General features: G+C 37.2%; 1 protein-coding gene across 2 annotated transcripts in view; it reads left to right on the forward strand.

Moving 5' to 3' along the window:
* The window catches only part of LOC115889041 (unconventional myosin-Va), an 84243-nt gene that overhangs the window by 56448 nt on the left and 7175 nt on the right, over positions 1-20620 (forward strand). Inside the window, exons 8-15 of one of the 2 annotated variants that reach the window (XM_030908956.1) lie at positions 10417-10930; positions 10989-11325; positions 13163-13337; positions 13433-13707; positions 13765-14324; positions 15379-15562; positions 16301-16551; positions 19916-20431. In XM_030908956.1, coding sequence (XP_030764816.1) covers positions 10417-10930; positions 10989-11325; positions 13163-13337; positions 13433-13707; positions 13765-14324; positions 15379-15562; positions 16301-16551; positions 19916-20431 — 2812 coding nt within the window. The remainder of the gene's footprint in view (positions 1-10416; positions 10931-10988; positions 11326-13162; positions 13338-13432; positions 13708-13764; positions 14325-15378; positions 15563-16300; positions 16552-19915; positions 20432-20620) is intronic. The other variant, XM_030908957.1, reaches the window with a different exon arrangement.

Consider the following 20620-nt stretch of genomic DNA (forward strand, 5'->3'; position numbering starts at 1 on the left):
TGAACGGTACGCAGAAGGTTTTCAAGTTGGTTTTTGTTGCAGCATATATCTTCAAGTCATCCATGTATAGTAGGTGTGTAATGAGATGACGTCTGTTTCTCGTTCGTAGTGAGAATCCATAACCTGTTTCATTGATTATCCGCGATAGTGGATTTAAGGCTAGACAAAACCAAAGGGCGCTAAAAGAATCCCCTTGGAATATCCCTCTACGAATTGGAATTTTTGGCGATGTTATGTCAAAGGGAGCAGACCTGAGGTTGAGGGAAGTCGTCCATGAAGACATGGTCTCTTTAAAGAATCGGCAGATTTTGGGGTCAACATTGTAGATTTCTAGAACTTGCAACAGCCAGCTGTGTGGTATGGAGTCGAACGCTTTCTGATAGTCAATATAGCCCATGAAGAGATTTCTTTTGTTATGTCTGGCTTGCTCCAAAACCACCGAGTCTATTACAAGCTGTTCCTTAGAGCCCATTGCCCTGCTTTTGCAACCTTTTGCTCTTCGTGTAGGATGTTATTGGTGACCAGGTAGGTATATATTTTACTGCTAATGCAGCTTGAAAATATCTTATAAATTGATGGGAGGCAGGTGATGGGTCGATATTGGGAAGGGTTATCTGGGTTTTCTGTTTTTGGTAGAAGGTGAGTAATTCCCTCCGTTAGAAAGACGGGCATTTTATTGGGGTCAATCAAAGTTTCTGTCATTGTCAAGATTGGGGTCAATCAAAAGTTGTGAATTCCGTCACGCCCTGGACTTCTCCAATTAGGTAATTTTTTGATTGCACTTTCAACGTCGCGCAGGGTAATTATTGTGTCTTCCATTCTTACGTTCTGATGTTTTTCACGCTCCTGGTTTATCCATGCGGCATTTATTTGATGCTCTCCTTGTGACGACCAGATGTTGTTCCAGTATTGATTTAGTTGGTTTGAGTCTATGGCATTTGGGTGTTGGGGGTTTTCTTTATTTGCCTTATTTCCAAGGTTGCGGTAGAAGCACCTCTCGTTTTGGGTGAATTGGACGTTGTGCATCCGTCGTAGGTGGCTTCGTTTGTACCGTTTGAGTTTGTCTGTATGTACTGCTAGCTGTTGTTTTAATGAGTCTAGAGTATCGATAACAAAGTCTTTCTGGGTTTGGCCGCTTAGTTGACGGAATCTAGTCGTTGTGTCTTCTGATATCTTCTTTAAAAGGGTTTCACTATCGTTTCCTTTAGAAAGTTGTTGCATGCGACCTATGTCTCTACGTAATCTGCTGATTTTGTCAGACATTCTTTTTTCCAGGGTGGTATAGGTTTCTTATTTTCCTTAGGACGTTGGGCTACATCTTGACCATTTTGTGTAAGACAAGTTAGGGCCGCACAGTATATATGTACATGTATTTCTTCTAAATTGAAACTGGTTTTCAGTTTATCACATAGGGATAGCGTTAACTCTCTCGATGATTGTTGTTGTTTGTGCTGTGTATTTTATTTTCGGAAGTGATGGTCTGAGGTTGGGATTGGAGCCATAAAACTTAATTAGGTTTGATTCGTATAGATAATCCAATTGGGTTTGTTCGGTAGGTAGTGTAATCTCTGTCGGTAGTGCAGTCTCTGTCTCAGCTTCACGTATGCTTTCGCTCTGCGGTGGTTGTGGCGGTATGTCAATAGTTGTTTCTGGGTTGATTTCTAGTCTTGTTTGTTCCTTGATTCTGGCCAGTGTCTCTTGAGAAAGAAGATTCCTACTTACTATGGTCCTGCGTTGATCTGCGATGCGTTGCTCACTTAAGTGTTTAAGGTTTGGGAAAACCTTTATAAATTGTGCATACAATTTGCCACGGTACATTGTAAAGTCCGTCTCCAGGTTAGTAACTTTATAGTACAGTCGCATGATTTCACTGTTTCGGCGTTGGTCCATTTCTTGCGACGTACCGTTAGTCTGTACCATCTTCGGTGGGAACAGGTGTGTCCGGTTCAGCACTTGAAGATGGAGGATGTCCTATTTCTTGCGTTTGGGTGAGTGTAGATCTCGGGGCAGCATCACCCGCCATGCTGACACCCTCGACAGGCTGCGGATTTGGACGATTCCGAAGGGGACCAGCCCGCTGTCCCCCCTCGCCCTGAGAATATCGTTTATTTCTTGTATTCACCATGTTTACCATAGGTTTGGTTGCATTTTATACCTAACTGCCAGGTTGGGGAAGGTTGACAGGATAAGGGTAAGTGGAATTTTAGGAGAGCGTGGAAAGATAGGAGGTTAGGATAGGTCAGCGGACAGCTGGCGATATTATTATTATTATTATTATATTATTATTATTATTATTATTATAGCAAGGCATTTACTTGAGTTGGGTGCAGTCATGCTTGTCTACTGAGCATTAGTACATTTTATAAGTGATTGCAATCCATATTGTGCAAATTTCCATACTTGTATTGCTGAAGATATTATTATTCTTTCCTATAAAAAGGCTTCTTTAAATTTGCACTTTTTCCAATGAGGTTTATTGTAAATAATCTGCCCTTCCGATCACTGTATGTTGTCCTGCTCGAACCACACATTTTTTTCATTGTTTCACCTGTATGTGTAAGTTTGTTATGTTCGTCTCCGAGGATGTTTTGATCTCTAATAGCCTCGCAGTAACATATTATGTGCTCCGCTGTTTCAGGATCTTTATCCCAGAGTCTGCAGCAAAGACTTCCTTGATACAGGTTGAGCTTGTTCAGGTAACACTTGATAGCCATATGTCCTATCAAGAGGCCTGTTGTAACCATACTGAGGCTTAACCTAACCATACTTGGATTGCTGAAGATATTATTATTGTTTCCTATAAAAAGGCTTCTTTAAATTTGCACTTTTTCCAATGAGGTTTATTATAAACCATCTGGGCCCGAATTCTGGAACTTCGACATAAAAACGTTACGCTTTCAAAGCTTTTTTCATTTTTTTTCGATTAGCGGAAAGCCAAGCAGTCGATTTTGGTATTCTCGTTGTTGTGCGAATCGTTTTCTGGATACGCGTTGAGCACATATTGGCAGCATCGGAATTTTTTAGGTATCTAATAATTTGCTAATAGTCAAATGTGGATAAAACGATGAAAAATTTCAATGCTACGTGTCAAAGGCTACGTGAATTTCATAACCTATTGTTGAGTTATGTCCTATTTTTCTATGGATATGTCATTATTCTTATTATACGAGGGAAATGTTTAAAACGCTTCTCAGCATTTTCGATGTTTTGAACAATATTTATAGCTGCCAAGTTGTAAATTATTTATTACTTATTGGAGGAATTTATAGAAGAAGTAGTTTTCACTAAAGAGCAAAAGAACGCACAAAATCACGTTTTTTTCTATTTTTACTGACAGTTTGACAAGCAAAACGATCCTTTAAGGTAGCCGTTTTCAAATCGCTTAGCGCAATGGGTAAAGACGCTAAGGGCATCAAATGACCAAACGATGCCCAAATCGGTAGTTAAGCGAAAATTAACGTCATATACGCTGAGCGTCAAAAAGCGCTGACCGTTTTCTAAGTTGCAGAATTCGAGCTCTGGTCTTCTGATCACTGTATGTTATCTTGCTTGGACAACACATCGTTTTCATTGTTTCACCTGTCATCATTATTATCATCATCATTTTCAGCTTATTCAACCATTTACAATTATGGTGTAGCCTCCCTCGCATACTCTCTTTGTAATTGGACCCATTGTTGTCTATTATTGGCTATGCAAGTTATCCCTGCCAAGTTATCCCTGCTAATTTCCTAATATCATGGTCCCATCTCAGATTGGGTCTTTCTCTAGGTCTCTTAATTGGGTACCATGCTGTAAGTCTTGTGGGCCATCTATTGTCCATTCTTTTTGTCATGTCTCCCATTGTCATTTGAGGAATTAGACTAAGTGGATGACATCTATTACCTGGGTCTTTGTCGTATCCACTCTATTCTTGGTTATCCCAGCATATTTCGTTCCATTGAGCGTTGTGAGACCTGCAGTTTCCTTATGATGTCCGTTTTAAGTGTCCATGTTTCGCATGCATAGGTCATAGTACACATTGGTCGAATATTGTCTTCTTTAGGAGTGGCATTCTAAATTTGAATATGATTGAATTTCTTCCATAATTACTCCATGCTAACTTAATTCTTCTGTTGATTTCTGGTAGTAGAGATCCCGAGCCCTGTATTAGTTGTCCCAAATATATTGTCAAGATGTATTACTGGTTGCATAACTGCATACTGCTAAATAATCGCAACGTGCATTGAGGAACCTGGCGCATTCGCCAGAAAGTAAAAGAAAATTATAGAATTCTTTAGAAAAATCTAGAAACAATCGCCAGGGGGTATATAAGGCCCGCGCTTTGACAGTTGGACAAGTCTGAAGTTTGATAATACCGCGAAATACCGTTAGAGTAATAGTAGTTGCATAAGTTGTGTTGTAAATAGTATAAGTTGTGTGTACAGAGTGAAACAAATAAATTCGTTAAGTATTTTATCGTGAGTTTAAATAGTGGACCCACGGAATCCGTAACAATTGGTGTCGGAAGTGGGATTCAAGAGGATTTTAAGAAGAAATTAAGTGGATTGGAAGATTTTTAGACCGAATTTAAGTATTTTTATGGTTGGTACAAGGGAGCAAGCGAAGTAAATGGAGGAAGTAAGCAAATTATTGGGCGATTTTATGGAGAATATGAGAAGAGAGAAAGAAGAGGAACAAGACCGTCTACAGAAAATACTTATGGAAAATCAAGAAAAAATGTTAGAAAGTTTAGAAGCGCGTCAAAAGAAAGAAAAACAAGAAGAGCAGGACCGGCAAGACAAAATTTTCGAAGATTTGAAAATTCAACGACAACAAGACAAACAAGAAGAACAGGACCGGCTTGAGAAAATTCTCGAAGATTTCAAAGTTCAACGAGAGCACGACAAACAAGAAGAACAGGACCGGCTTCAGAAAATTCTTGAAAATCAAGAAATTAGACAAGAACGGTTGGAGAAAATTGTTGAAGATTTAGAAGTGCGTCGCCAGAAAGAAAAATTAGAAGATCAAAACCGATTTAAGAAGAACTTTGAAGAACTGGAAAAAAAGCAAGACATCCACCTTCAAGAAGCCGTAGAAGATCTTGAGGAACGCCTTCAGCAGAAAATGGAAAAATTAGAGATGGGCCTACAGAAGACCAAGGTACAAGTAAAGACACCTGGCGTTCATGGAACTGCGAACCTCAAGGCTCCGACCTACGATGGACAAACCACCTGGACGATGTACCACCGCCAGTTTGAAGCAGCGGCTGCTGCGAATGGATGGACTGACCAGGAGAAAGCAGCGGCACTTGTCATCGCGCTGCGTGGCCCTGCCCTGGAACTCTTGCAAACTATTCCCGCAACCCAACAGCAGGAATACCAAACTTTGGTCGCTGCACTGGACAGAAGATATGGCGACCAACATCGACGTCAACTTTACCAGGCCCAGATCAAGACACGCATGCAGAGGTCCGGAGAGAGTCTGCAGGAATTTGAAACAGACTTACGTCGCCTGGTACACCTAGCGTATCCAGAAGCACCGGAAGGATTTAGGGAAGAACTGGCTGCTCAGTGCTTTATCAGCGGACTGAGGGACAATGAATTGCAGAGGGCGCTGCAAATATCCCGATTTTCTACCAGCAGCGAAGCACTGGTCAGGGCGCTAGAAATTGAAGCTGCTTTTAGCGCCATCCCTAGACCGAAGATAAGATCGGTAACGGTCGAGGAACAGCCCGGAAGTTCTCACATACGTTTGGAGGAGATGTTTAGTAAACTATGTGAGTTAAAAGTGAACAAGAGTAGCAACAACACCCAGACAGAGAACCATAGAAGATCACAGGACATAAGGTGCTATAAATGTGGCAGGAATGGCCACATCAAACGGGATTGCCGCGTTCAAATGCGATCCCGTTCACCATCCAGAGAACGTAGGCACCAGGAAAACTAAAATCAGTCAATACTAAGGGGCAAGTATTGACTGGGGAGAACAGAGCCCCCAGGATTTTTTCCATTAGGAGTTAAGGAAGAACCGCTGACAGTTTGGTGATCGACGGGAAGGTCAATGGTAGGAGAATCCGAATGACAGTGGACACTGGCGCTATGGTATCGTTGGTACGGGCCAACTCAGTGCAAGGGTTGAAGCTGATGCCTCTGAGAAGAAGAGTATGTTTACGTACAGTTACGGGGGAAATGGCCTTTGTACGGGGAGAGGCTATCGTCGAACTGAAGTTAGGAAATTTGAAGTTCCAGCATAGCGTCTTAGTGGCAGATATTGAAGATGACTTCATCTTGGGCATGGATGTGATTCGTCAACATGGATTTTCGTTCGATCACCAGAGAAATATCCTGAATATCGGAAATGAAGAGTTTATGTTATCTCCAGACGAGGGATCAGGAAGAATGGATGATCAAATGGATGTAAGATCAGCGGAAACTGTGGTGATACCTGGTAATACCGAGAAGATCATATTCGGTAAAGTGGAGAAAATCGCTGGGTGCTGTGTTGGACTGGTACAAAGTGGCGACAAGAAACAAGATAGGTACTTAGTAGGAAAATCATTGGTGAACACCGACAAGAATATACCGATCAGAATTGCGAATGTTTTCCCGAATTGTGTCAAGATCCAAAAAGGTGACAAGATAGCCATCTGCGAACCTGTAAGAAGTGTCACCCGATGTGATGAAGTGTCGTCAGCTGTTACACCAAAGGCATCCCAAGAAACACTAAAACATCTAGAACAGCCATGGGATCACCTAACACCTGAGGAGAAACAGAAGACCAAGCAGTTCCTGCTAAAGCATGGCAGTATTTTTGAGAAGAACAACAGCGGAAGAACGGATTTTGTGAAGCACCGGATTAATACTGGTCATGCTCAGCCGATTCGACAACGTCCTAGAAGGGTGCCCCTTTCCAAACATCAAGAAATGGAGACAATGGTAGATAAGATGTTAGAAGATGGAGTAATCGAAGAATCATCGAGTCCATGGTCATCTCCTGTTGTTTTGGTGACGAAGAAAGATGGTAGTACACGATTCTGCGTGGACTATCGGAAGCTCAATGACGTCACTAAGAAGGACAGCTACCCACTGCCACGTATAGACGACACGTTAACCACACTGGCAGGTTCGTGCTGGTTCTCCACTCTCGACTTAAAGAGTGGATACTGGCAAGTTGGTCTGGACGAGGAAGACAAAGAAAAGACGGCTTTTTCTACAGGAAACGGACTATACCAATTCAAGGTCATGCCGTTTGGATTATGCAATGCTCCAGCCACTTTCGAACGTCTCATGGAGGTGGTGTTAAGAGGATTAACTTGGAAAACGTGCTTGGTTTACCTCGACGATGTATTGGTTATGGGAAGAACTTTTGAGGAGCATTTGCGAAATTTAGAAGAAGTCTTCGGCCGCATAAGGAATTCGCACCTGTACTTGAACCCGAAGAAGTGTAGCTTATTCCAGCGACAAGTGGAATTCTTGGGTCATGTAGTTTCGGCAAACGGAATTTACACCGATCAGAAGAAAATCGCTGCAATCAAGGATTGGCCTAAACCTCGCGACAAACATGAACTTAGAAGTTTCCTGGGTTTATGCACTTATTACAGAAGATTTGTCAAGGGATTTGCCAATATAGCTGCACCCTTACATAGACTTACAGGTGATGAAGTCGGCTACGAATGGAACACCGATTGTGATGTAGCCTTTGGAAGACTTAAGGCGGCTTTATGTTCAAGTCCTATTCTAGCCTACCCGCAACAACAAGGGAGGTATATCCTGGATACCGACGCCAGCAATATCGGCATAGGTGCAGTGCTATCACAAGTGCAAGATGGCGAAGAACGAGTGATAGAATATTACAGTCGAGTTCTATCCAAACCAGAAAGGAATTACTGCGTTACCCGGAAGGAGCTGCTAGCAATTGTGAAGGCAGTTGATCATTTTCATAAATATCTGTACGGCCAAGAATTTTTAATTAGGACAGATCATGCGGCTCTCAAGTGGCTTATGGAGATGAAACAACCTGAAGGTCAAATAGCACGATGGCTCGAGAAGCTCCAACAGTATCACTTTACCATCCAACATCGTGCTGGAAAAATGCATGGTAACGCAGACGGTTTATCCAGAAGACCCTGTCAAACCGATTGTAAGCACTGCTGTAAAACGGAACAACGTGAAGGCACTGTCATGATAAGGAGTTTTAAACTTGGAACCGATGAACAGTGGACGACGACACAATTGAGGAAAGATCAAATGGAAGATCCAGACATCGGAGCAATACTACGGCTCAAGGAAGGTAACGGCGAGAGACCACCGTGGCAGGATATTGCGGACAGAGGGCTCGTTTTCAAAGCTCTCTGGGCTCAGTGGAATTCACTGGTTATTGAGAATGGATTGTTAAAGCGCACATGGGAAAGTGCGGATGGCAGCACAGTAACAACTCAGTTACTGGTACCAAGGAAGAAAGTTACCCAGGTATTGGAAGAAATTCACGGTGGTAAAACTGGAGCCCATCTTGGGGTAAACAAGACCTTGAGCAAGCTGAGAGATCGCTTTTACTGGGTGGATTATTGCGAAGATGTCAAGAAATGGTGTCGACAATGTAAAATTTGTGCAGCCAGCCAAGGACCAAGCACTCGATCTAGGGGAAAAATGAAACAATATAACGTTGGACTGCCATTCGAAAGAATCGCTGTTGACATTGCAGGCCCATTCCCTGAAACGCACAAGGGCAACAAGTACGTTTTAGTGGCGATGGATTATTTCAGTAAATGGCCAGAAGTTTTTGCCATTCCAAACCAAGAAGCATCGACTGAGCTGAAGTATTAGTCAATAATGTCTTCAGTAGATTTGGAATTCCTTTAGAGCTTCACACTGACCAAGGAAGGAACTTCGAGTCAAGACTGTTCCAGAAGATGTGTGATCTGCTTGGTATTCACAAGACTAGGACAACAGCTTTACATCCGCAGTCTGATGGGATGGTCGAGAGATTCAATAAGACCATTGAAGAACATCTCTCGAAAATGGTGGATGAACATCAAAGAGATTGGGATCAGCATATACCACTATTCCTAATGGCATATAGAAGTGCAGTTCACAACACCACCGGACTTTCACCATCGAAGATTTTATTTGGTCGAGAATTACGGTTGCCTTGTGACTTGGTGTTCGGATCACCAGACGACAGCACCACGAACGTAGAGGACTACGCGGATGAACTGAAGGAAAGGTTATTGGGAATTCATAAGGCCGTGAGAAGTAAGATTACGCTAGCCAGTGACCGGATGAAAGCTCGTTACGACCTCAGAGCTAATTCTACGGGATTTCAACAGGACGATATGGTATGGTTATATAACCCACAGCGCAAGAAAGGGAGGTCCCCAAAGTTAACTCCAGCATGGGAAGGTCCTTATACAGTCATCAAGAGGATAAATGATGTTGTGTACCGGATTCAACGCAGCCCTAGAAGTAAGATGAAAGTAGTTCATCTGGATCGATTGAAGAGATACCAGACAGGAAACCTTGATCGGGACGATCAAATTTGAGAAGGGGGCAATGTCAAGGTGTATTACTGGTTGCATAACTGCTAAATAATCGCAACGTGCATTGAGGAACCTGACGCATTCGCCAGAAAGTAAAAGAAAATTATAGAATTCTTTAGAAAAATCTAGAAACAATCGCCAGGGGGTATATAAGGCCCGCGCTTTGACAGTTGGACAAGTCTGAAGATAGTCTGAAGTTTGATAATACCGCGAAATACCGTTAGAGTAATAGTAGTTGCATAAGTTGTGTTGTAAATAGTATAAGTTGTGTGTACAGAGTGAAACAAATAAATTCGTTAAGTATTTTATCGTGAGTTTAAATAGTGGACCCACGGAATCCGTAACAATATATATATTCTTCTACTATTTCCAGTGTTGTGTTATTTATTAGAATATCTTTTCGTTCCACTAGTTCATTGTACATTACTTTAGTTTTTGCTAAATTCATTTTAAGACCCACTTTATTGCTTTATTGTTTCACCTGCACATAGTTTTTTATGTTCGTCACGAGGATGCTTTGTCTCCCATGTTTTGTCTCTCCAATATGCGACTCACTGCATTCACAGGCTATCTGGTATAGTTTTTCTAAAATCAGTTGAAATAAATTGGGACTCTTAATTTCGGCACTGTTTTTGTCGGTGCGTTTGTCGGCGTCATCTTGAAAAAGGACTTAACTTTCAATTGACTTCAGAAATACTATAAATGCAGATTTTTTCTTCTTTCGATGTTTATAGTCTTGTTTTGTTAAGATACTCCTTAAAGTACTTCAAAACTTAAAAACAGTTTTAATGTTACAATACTTACTTTAAGGAAAGCGTCCCAGTTGTGTAAATCAGAAAATAAAGACAGTGAAAGTTGGACATACTAGTTTTATTTCAAATATTGGATATTATTTTTAGATGCCCAAAGGTAGTGACGCTTCCTGGACCGAAAAACTCTATTCAAAATGCGCGAAATACTCCCACTTTGCTAAAAGCCGATTCGGCCGATCCAGCTTCATCATCAATCATTTCGCCGACAGAGTGGAATATGAAAGTAGCGGTTTCCTGGAAAAAAATCGCGACACAGTCATCGAAGAACAAATAAGCGTAATTAAGGCTAGCAAGAATCCATTTATTCATCGGCTCTTCAGCGGCAGCGAGTCCCAAAAACTCCAAGTGTCCAACGTGAAGCTCAAAGTGGTATCCGCTAAAATCGAACCTGGATCGAAGAAATCGCATAAAAAATCCGTCGGCTCTCAATTCAGAGAATCGTTAAGCGCCTTAATGACCACACTGAATGCTACGACACCTCATTACGTCCGTTGTATCAAACCTAATGATAGTAAAACAGGTTTTGAATTTAACCCCAAGAGAGCCGTGCAACAACTGCGAGCGTGCGGAGTATTAGAAACAATCAGGATATCAGCAGCTGGTGAGTAAACCAATTTTATAAAAATATGGGTATACCATTGTCATAAAAAAAATTTCAGGATATCCAAGCCGTTGGAACTATTTAGACTTCTTCTACAGATACAGAGTGCTATGCAGATTTAAGGACATTAACAAAAACAGCATGGAAAAGACCTGCGAAAATATTCTAAAGCTGCATATAAAAAATTCCGACATGTACCAATTTGGAAAAACAAAAATTTTCTTCAGGGCTGGGCAAGTAGCTTACTTGGAGAAACTAAGAGCCGATAAACTAAAAAAGTGCTGTATTATGATGCAAAAGACAATCCGGATGTTCATTGCCAAAAGAAAGTATCAGAAACTAAAAAAATCCGCTTTGTTAATACAGAAATATGGAAGAGGAATTTTAGCAAGAAGGTTAGTAAATGTTGAACTACAAGTATGCAAATTTGTTATATTTGAAGGGTCAGGGGGAAAAAAGCACATCAATTTTTTTGCTATATTTAAATAATCGGTGTATTTGGTTCAGACTGAGCGTAAGCATCTTTAAAAGCCGCAAAATTGGGAAAAAATCAACCTAGTTAGAAGATATACAGGGTGCTACAAATTCAAGGTACGAGCATTGGTATCTCGGAAACCGTAATATATAGATACGAAGATGATTAACTTGGGGCAAAGTTGCCCCTCCTTGGGATGTTCACCAAGATACCACCAAAAAAGTTTTAAAATTTCAAGGATTGTTGAGTTTTTTGGAAAAAACGGATTTTTTTGAAAATCAATTTTACTCTTTCGTCTTTATTTTTTAGAAAATAAAAAAATTAACTGTACATTCTCATAGCCACTTTATTAGGGCTATCTGATAATATTTTTATATTTTCAAATTAGCTGATAATTTGTGAGATACAGAGGTTAACTTAATTTTTTTAAATACTGACCTGCATTATTTAAAGTTTTGAAAGTAATATAAAGTAAATGATATAAATATAATATAATATAATATAAACAATCAAATCGTTTCCCCGAAAAATGGATTGGAAATGGTAGAACAATATAATGACCAGAGAGGTTCCTGTCGTCTATAAGAAGAAGATATGTTCAAAGGGCTATAAATAAGATTGAACGAAAAATAAATTTGTGCATTAGGTAGGGTTGTGACCCTTTCTAACATATGTAGAGCATTAGAAACTAGTTTGTAGAAGTTGATTTATTTATAATAACTACGATTAATATTATACATATTATTAGATCGTACAATGAAATTTCATATTCATAATAAGAAAAGTTAAAAATAATATCTATAAATTGCTGACCTGGATATTATTTATTTGAATCTTCCAATTGGCTCGATTTTCCTTATTCAATGTTAATTAGCTGATCGATATTATTGCGATGAATATAATCAGATTAAATAATTTAAAAACCCAGAGACCCGGACTTAAAATTATTTTAAATGATAATTAAATAGTTTTGTTATTGTTAAGGTACCTACCCAAAACAAAAGAAAAGTATAAAGTATGGCATATCATTTTACTCAGGAGACCGAGTTATTTCAAAACTTGAAATAAAAAATGCAGGTCCGTGTTTAAAAAAATTAAGTTGGCCTCTGTATCTCACAAATTATCAGGTAATTTGAAAATCTAAAAATACTGTCATATAGCCCTAATAAAGTGGCTATGGGAATGTGTAATTAGTTTTTTAATTTTCTAAAAAGTAATGACAGGAAAAAATAAAATTGATTTTCAAAAAAATCCGTTTTCCAAAAAACTCAGCAATCCTTGAAGTTTTTAGAACTTTTTTGATGGAATCTTGGTGAACATTCCAAGGAGCAACTTTGCCCCAATTTAACCATCTTCGTATCTATTACGGTTTCCGAGATACCAATGCTCGTACCTCGAATTTATAGCACCCTGTATAGCGTCAAAGTTGTACTATAAAAGAAAAACAGCAAGCAAGCCAAGCACAAAAAGGAAAAACCAGGCAGCTCATTGCTGAGTTCGTACGTTTTTCCGCTACAATGGTAGTAAACAAATACCTTTACGAAGTTCTTACGAATCTCTATTACCCTATTTTATAAGTTCATGTACAGTTTTTGTAACGTTTTGAACATTAAATCGTGTTTGGAGAGAAATTAACTTACCTGCTTTCTTCTCCTGACCCTTCATTTGTAATATTAGCCAACCCTACAAGTTAAACATTTCTTAATTAATTTCTTTTCTTTTTTGCTGTTATTTATATACATGTATTCTTTTCGCAGAAAAGCTGAGGCGATAAGAAGGGAAAGGGCAGCTATCACTATCCAGAGATACGTCAGAGGATGGATAACACGACTGATATATCGCAAGAAACGTGATTGTATTTTAGGTATCCAATGTTACGCCAGAGGATTTTTGGCTAGAAGACGTTTTAGCATCATTAAGGATAATGCAAAGGTGAGATGATCAATGCAAATCTTATCTTAAAAAAAAAATAACATAAAGTCATAAATGGTGAATTTTAATAATATGGAAATGCATAATTTTTGCAGGCTATTGTTTTACAAAGATATATTCGGGGATATTTGGCTAGGAAGAGATACGCAGTCAGAGAAAGAAAGATTATCGTGTGCCAAGCGGCAATCAGAAGATTCTTAGCAAGAAAACAGTACAAGCGGTTGAGAATCGAAGCAAGATCAATTGAACACGTGAAATCCCTTAATAAAGGACTTGAAAACAAAATTATCAGTTTACAACAGAAAATTGATGATCTCACAAAAACAAACACCGAACTTTTGACTTACAAAAATGATGTTAAAGAGTTGAAGTTAGTGAGAGGTAAAATAAGATACGTTTAGTACTAAGTTAATTAATTATATTTTAGGAGCAAAGTAACCACATTTAAGGCATTGGAAATTGAAGTGAAGAACCTCAATAATCTTTTGATAGAAAAGAACAAAGTCATAGAGAAATTGCAAGAAGATTTAGCTATAGAAAAAGACGAAAAAATCGATCTGATTAATGAACAGGAAAAATACCGACAAGAAGTAGAAAACCAAAGATCGCACTGGACCGAAGAAACGGAAAAACTAAAAAAAGAATACGAGAATATAATCGAAATGCTGAAAATCAACGAAAAAGGTGCAGAAGAAGATATTAAGCTACGAATGGAGGAAGAAAAGAACGAAATACAAACAGAAGCAGATCAAGAGAGACAGGCCTATCAAAAATTATTGCAAGAATATCATTCGATGGAGCAACACTGCGAGCAATTAGAGAAGCAACTTAGTCATTACGTTCATAGTAATCATAAGAGGAACGTCAGTGACATTAGTGGTATATCTACAATTGATATTAGCGATCTTCCCGAGGATCATGGGTATGGTTCTGTCAGATCGACTTCAGGGAAGAATAGGGAAAGGGTGGAAGATTTTGATTGGAATGGTGAGTAACTAATGGTATAACATATATTCGATAACAATTAAACTTTTAGTTACGTAATCGAGACTGCGATTTTTAAATTCATTGTTCAACCATGGACATATTTGGCGCCGGGCTACCTAACTGGAATTTAAATTTCCCGCTGGCGATTCAGGTGGTAGCTCTGCTGTAAAAAATGCCAAGTTGCCACATTTATTTATTTAAATATCCTGGTATTGTCATTCGTTTTGACACTTTTAGTTTTGTATTACGAGTTTTTGGTTTAAATGATATAAATAATTTTGTGTTGTGTTACTTTAAGCTTAATTTTTTTTACTAGCAGAACTTGCAGTCGAACATTGTTCTTTTTTTAGAACCTCTTTTAATGCGAAGTTTACAAGATAGCTTAATAGTCGTAAAAAACTCATCGCAACTTTATTAGAAAAGTTTGAACGGGAAAGCGGTAGTTTTGCTGATGTAAATAATAACTGTTTATATATTTATAATTAATTTATTTTTGTTTCCTAAAACATTTCGATTAAAAGAAAATATGTCAAAGTGGGCAACGCTGTGCCTGTCAAGCTTAATCACGTGACTAAAAGTTTATTTGATATGAACTATATGCCTTAATATGTCTAACATATAAAGAGAGTGTGGAATATAAAATTCTACTACTGTATTTTCTTTACTCAATATAAAATTATTTTTTAATAGTTGAATTATTTTTATTTCATTTTATTTACAACCATATATGCTAGGCATATATGTAATGTTGACGTTACTAAAATGACTTTCAAATTATTACATTATTTACTTTTACTTGCCTCATCTATTATAATCCCGTGACAATTATTTTGGCTTACCTTTATTGTAATAATGAACATTTAATAATGATGTAGGTGTAAATCAAGTAGAATACAAACCTCGAAGTAGAGTTTTATACTATTTACTGTAGATAGTAACTACACAATTTAGTTGATTGCTTAAATAAAAAAATAAAGATTGCAAACTGTTAAGTTACATACAGATTAAGTAGATACAAGTTAAGATACATTAAGTAGATTTTTAATAATTTTAGGTACTAATGAAAATCAAACACCCACAACTTCCACCAGTGATTCAAATGCTAAGTCTGAATTGGAAAGCAACGTAGATATAGGATTAGTGTTAAAGTTGCAACATAAATTATCAGAAGTAGAAAGGGAAAAAATGCGTATTCAGGCTCGTTTGGATGAATTAGATCTGTCGCCAAGGATAGAAAGGTAAAAATACAGTTTCCTGTTTTCAGAAAACAAAAAAGTTATTAATTGGTTATATTGCTTACCACTATTATAAACTGTTTCTTATGAATTCTTACAAGTTTGTCCGTAATTTTAACAGGTATTGGGATATATTAATAAGCCTAATCCATAAAAGAATTCCATCTATTGAATAAAGAAAGTCAACAATTAAAAATTAGTCAAATGTAAATTTTATCATCGATGTCTTCTTCATACTTCTAGATTACATTCTCCAATCGTATACTTTTCAAAAAGTGTAATAACTTGGAGATTGAATTCATATAGTTATTTAACAGTGGTTTATCACCACACTAGTACAAAGAGCCGCACATTTGCCAGGCTATCCTAAGTCAATCCAAAGATGTTAATCCTATCAGCTTTAAATAATAGACCCGCTACAGTTTTGACATTTTTTGGCAGATCTGCTTATCAGGTTTGCAATTTGATCTGCCCTTTACAACCTTATTAGGTCTGCCCTGGTGATTTTTGCAACGCCGTAAAAGGGTTCTGGATCTACGAATGACATCTGTGAACTTTGTTTGCTCATTTCAACTGTTTTCGTGGTCCCTGTGACCCTTGTACAAATATTTAAAAGGCAAAAAATAATAGTTGATCAAACTCTCCGTACATAATACAATAATTAATGAATATTTAGAGCTCCAAATCCCACTTAATCTAATCTAGTCCTCTATTAATTGCGTATACTTATTACATTTACAGAGCTGAAAATGCAGCCAAAGATGCCATAAGAATATCCGAACTGGAGTTATGTAATGCCAATTTGAAAACGCAACTCTTAGAACTTCAAAATAGCGTTAATGAAGGAACTGGCTTATCGAAATTGCACGAGCAACTACAACAGATGCAACTAGAGCTGGATAGAAGAAGCGAAGAAGTTGTGCAGCTGAAGAGTGTCTTAGCCAACCAAACTGATAACATGAAATCCATTGTAAACTCCAATAATCGATTGGGTGAGAATAGAATCAATATATTTTACGCACAAAACTAACCTAATATGCTTTGTATCAGTAGATCTAACAAAACTGGTTTAGAAAAGCTTTAGATAAATTTATGCTTCAAATGCTTCAAAAGTATTTATCTAGCTTAAATTAGCCACAAATAAGAGCACTTTTTAAAAATATTTATTACATATTACATATTAATATTGCTTGAAAATCACAAATATTTAAATACAAAAAAAATGTTTGATCAAACTCTCCGTACATAATACAATAATTAATGAATACTTGCATCAAATAATAGTGTTCTCCCCAAATGCATAAACTAAACCCTTAGTCATAAAGAAATATAAAATAAAAGAGATGTAATTTCCACAGTTAAAAGTAGGCAACACGTTTAGCCAGGACTAATGGAAACATGACAGCCTTGCCTTCTTGACACGAAAAATGTGGGAACTACTATATACACGAATAAATGTGGGAATAATAATAAGGGGAACTTGTTATTTTTTATTTTTGAAAATATAACGAAATTAAAACCGAAAAAGATATAAAAATAAAGAAAATTTATATATAAAAAGAATATTTCAAAAGTTAAACTATTGTATGTATATTTTTTAGTTAAATGCTAAGTTAAATTTGATAATATATAACATATATTGCTTTACTTGATACCCTTTTCTGAATTAATTTACATTTTCTTAACAAGAACTTTACTTAAAACGCGGACGCTACTCAAAACGGCAAAACCGCTGATTGAAAGAATTGAGAACATACGCAACCTAATGAGCGAATTCGTGACAAGGCTGATTTGATTTCCCTTTTCGTCTCAAGTGCTGTACGGTGGAGCCACCACTCGTTCTGCGGCCAACGCATAAAACACTCATTTTTTTAATTCGGCCAGCGAAAACATATCGAAGACGGTGTGAAACAGAAAGCGACAGTGTTGCCAGATTAAAATGTGTAATACTGTAATACGTTTGACGAAAATATCTTTAGTAGCAAAATCCGCGTTTATGTATTAAAAATTTATTCGTGTTAAACATAGAATAAACAACAAAAAAGAAATATTCTAAATATAAGAAAATATTTCTATCCTTCAGTATTTTTTATTTCAAGTAAAAGAATAGATGAAACAAAAAGTTACTCTACTCTATAATATCTTGATTAAAATTCGGTTTATTTATATTTCGTTATTATTATAATTATATCGCCCGCTATGGACTATGGGCCCGTCATGCGATTGTAACTCTTAGATTTTAATGATAGAAAATCTGTTGTATTAACGTACCGTACCCAAAATCCGTAAATCAACGGATTAATCCATAGTTCTGGCAACACAGTGTCCGGCAACCACCCGCTCTGTCAACTGAAAGCAGAACTACGGTACAGTATTCATTATCCGCTGCACTGTAAACGACGACCAGCGCGCAGCGGCGCGGCGCAGAGCTAAACTAAATCTTGAACACCCTGACGGTAATGCCAACTATATCTCGGACACATTTTTGTGCCACGAAAACGCCCATAAGGTTGCGCATCTTCTTATTTTTTCAGTCAACGGCAAAACACATGGCAGAGAACAAAGAAAATTTAAATAACCTGTCTCTTATGTCTATTCTGTGTCTCTTGTCTATCTTGTCATGACATGTGATAGGTAGCTCTACTCTGAAGCCCTAACTGAACCTAAACTGTTTATTGACTGAACTATACAACATTCACTCACTCACTACCATTACTCGCTGACGAGTATTTGACACGCATCAGAAGATGGTTACGCAAGGCGTTTTCTGTCATGAGCTTTTCTGTGATTGAAAAGCCCGATACATGATGTTATCTCTCTTCCGCACTTCGGACATTTAAAAATCTCATTACTTTGTTGCCTCTTTACTTTTTGGTTTGGTTTGGTTATTAACTGAATTTACAATTTTCCTCCATTGCGTTCTATTGTGCGCTGCTTGCTCCCACTGATGCTGCATACTTATCCCCTTTAAGTTTTCATGACAAACATCCTTGTATCTTTTGAGTTGTCCACCCGGTTTCCTCTTACCCTCGACAAGTTCACCGTAAAGAAGAGATTTCGGTAGGCGGTTTTCTTGCATTCTTCATACGTGGCCAGCCCATGTTAAGAGATTTAGTAATCATGACTTCAGCGCTCTCGCAGCTTGCTTTTTCAAAGACTGATACGTTTGAGACATGGTGGTACCATTTGATTCTTAACAGTTGTCTAAGATGTATCTGTTGCAACTTGTTAAATGCGCTCGTGTTCCAGCGGTACGGCACCCAGGTTTCGCTTCCATATAACATGGTGGGGATTATTACTGCTCGATACACTGCAATATTATGATATATACAACATTATGATCAAGTTAGACAACCTTTCAAACACTCCTTTTTTAGATTCTCTGTGCTATAAGTATAATATTTAGTAACTCAAAATACCACATTTTTTCAAACGAATTATGTTGAATTCGATTTAAGGTGTCTGTTTAATCAAACTATACACTTTTAGAATAGGTATCTTATAAATTGTCTCAGATATTTTATGGTACTCCAATAAGAAAGCAACAATGACATTTTTGTAGATGGTACTTTTGTCATTGTTGGTTATCAATATTGTCAAATTCGAATTTTCAAACACTTTTTCACATATCTTGACTTAAAAGAGTACAATGAAAAAGTACTTAATATAGTACTTAAAAGAGTAATTCTATAAAAAAAATTTCTTTTAGAAAACCAATATTTCAGTTCAAAGTAAGATTTAAAAACTTAGATAAACATTAATTAAATTATTTTATTAACACTGGTGAAATATAAAAAATAATAAACGGAGATTCATAACTTATTATATTGTGAATTAAGAAAGTTTATGTTTGAAATAAGCTTGTTACACTATTTTTTGTTAAAAGTTGCATAATTCTAAGCATTACTTAAACGTATAATAGAAAATATAATATGGAATATGTTATTGCAATTAGTTTCTCACTGATAATATTTCGATTTACTATTATTTACTAACAAAGGTAGCTAAAGGTAAATACATCTGATTACTGTAGGACGCTAAAGAAAGTAAATTTAGTTAATATATTATGGTGGTGTAGTTAGTGTTTATTCCAGCATTATAAATTTTTAACTAATTGAAGTAAATATCCAACAAAATCACGTAGAAAATATAGCACTGAATTTAATTTAATAATAGTTTAACTAAACATTACGATATTGCATTCCAATACATTTATGTATTCTTTAAGCTTTCAGTTTCTTAAGTAATATATTTTTAAAAGTTTAATTACATTAAATATTAATCATATAATTTAAATCATATTAGGTTGAGTTTTGTGCCTTAATAATTTTCCAAGGATTGATATTACAATTCCAGGTGCTTACATTAATGAAGATGGAGAACTAGCTCTGGCTTACGAAACTCAAAAAACTATCAACAAACAACTGGAACTAGAACTGCAAGACGAAAAAGCTAAATATAAGGCTCACGAGCGAGAGTACAAAATGGAAATAGAAAAATTGCGCGAAGATAACGAACGCCAACAACGAATATTATCAGCTAATCTGACCAGTACTCCGCAATCGCAAAACGAAATGTTTATGCAACAAGAAATCACCAGACTGACCAATGACAATTTGGCTCTGTTGGATAAAAATGACCTTTTAGTGGAAAAGGTTAGGAAACTGACTAAGCAGCTCAAAGCACTCACCAAGAAACTGAAGGATGCACCTATAGATGTCGAAGATGTTCTCAAAGAAGTTGACACGAAGCAAACACCTGCTCCTCCTGGAAGAATGGAACCATCTATCAGAAAGAAAGATAGAGAATATTTGGGAATGTTCTCATACAGAAGCGGGGAAGAAAATAATATCATGAAGCATTTGGTGATAGGTATAATATTATACTAAGGGCTAGCAAAGGTTAGTTTTGGGTCGAAATTTCTGTATGTAACAAGAGTACAATGCATTGATAATGTACTGAACAAATAGAGAACAGTAAGTACACGTTGCCAAACTTATGAATTAAACCGAGAAACTGTGCACATTGTTAAGTATTAGTTATTATATTATAATTGCTTAA

This window comes from Sitophilus oryzae, unplaced genomic scaffold (genome assembly GCF_002938485.1).
Source record: "Sitophilus oryzae breed Bouriz unplaced genomic scaffold, Soryzae_2.0 scaffold_810_pilon_pilon, whole genome shotgun sequence".
Lineage (NCBI taxonomy): Eukaryota > Metazoa > Arthropoda > Insecta > Coleoptera > Curculionidae > Sitophilus > Sitophilus oryzae.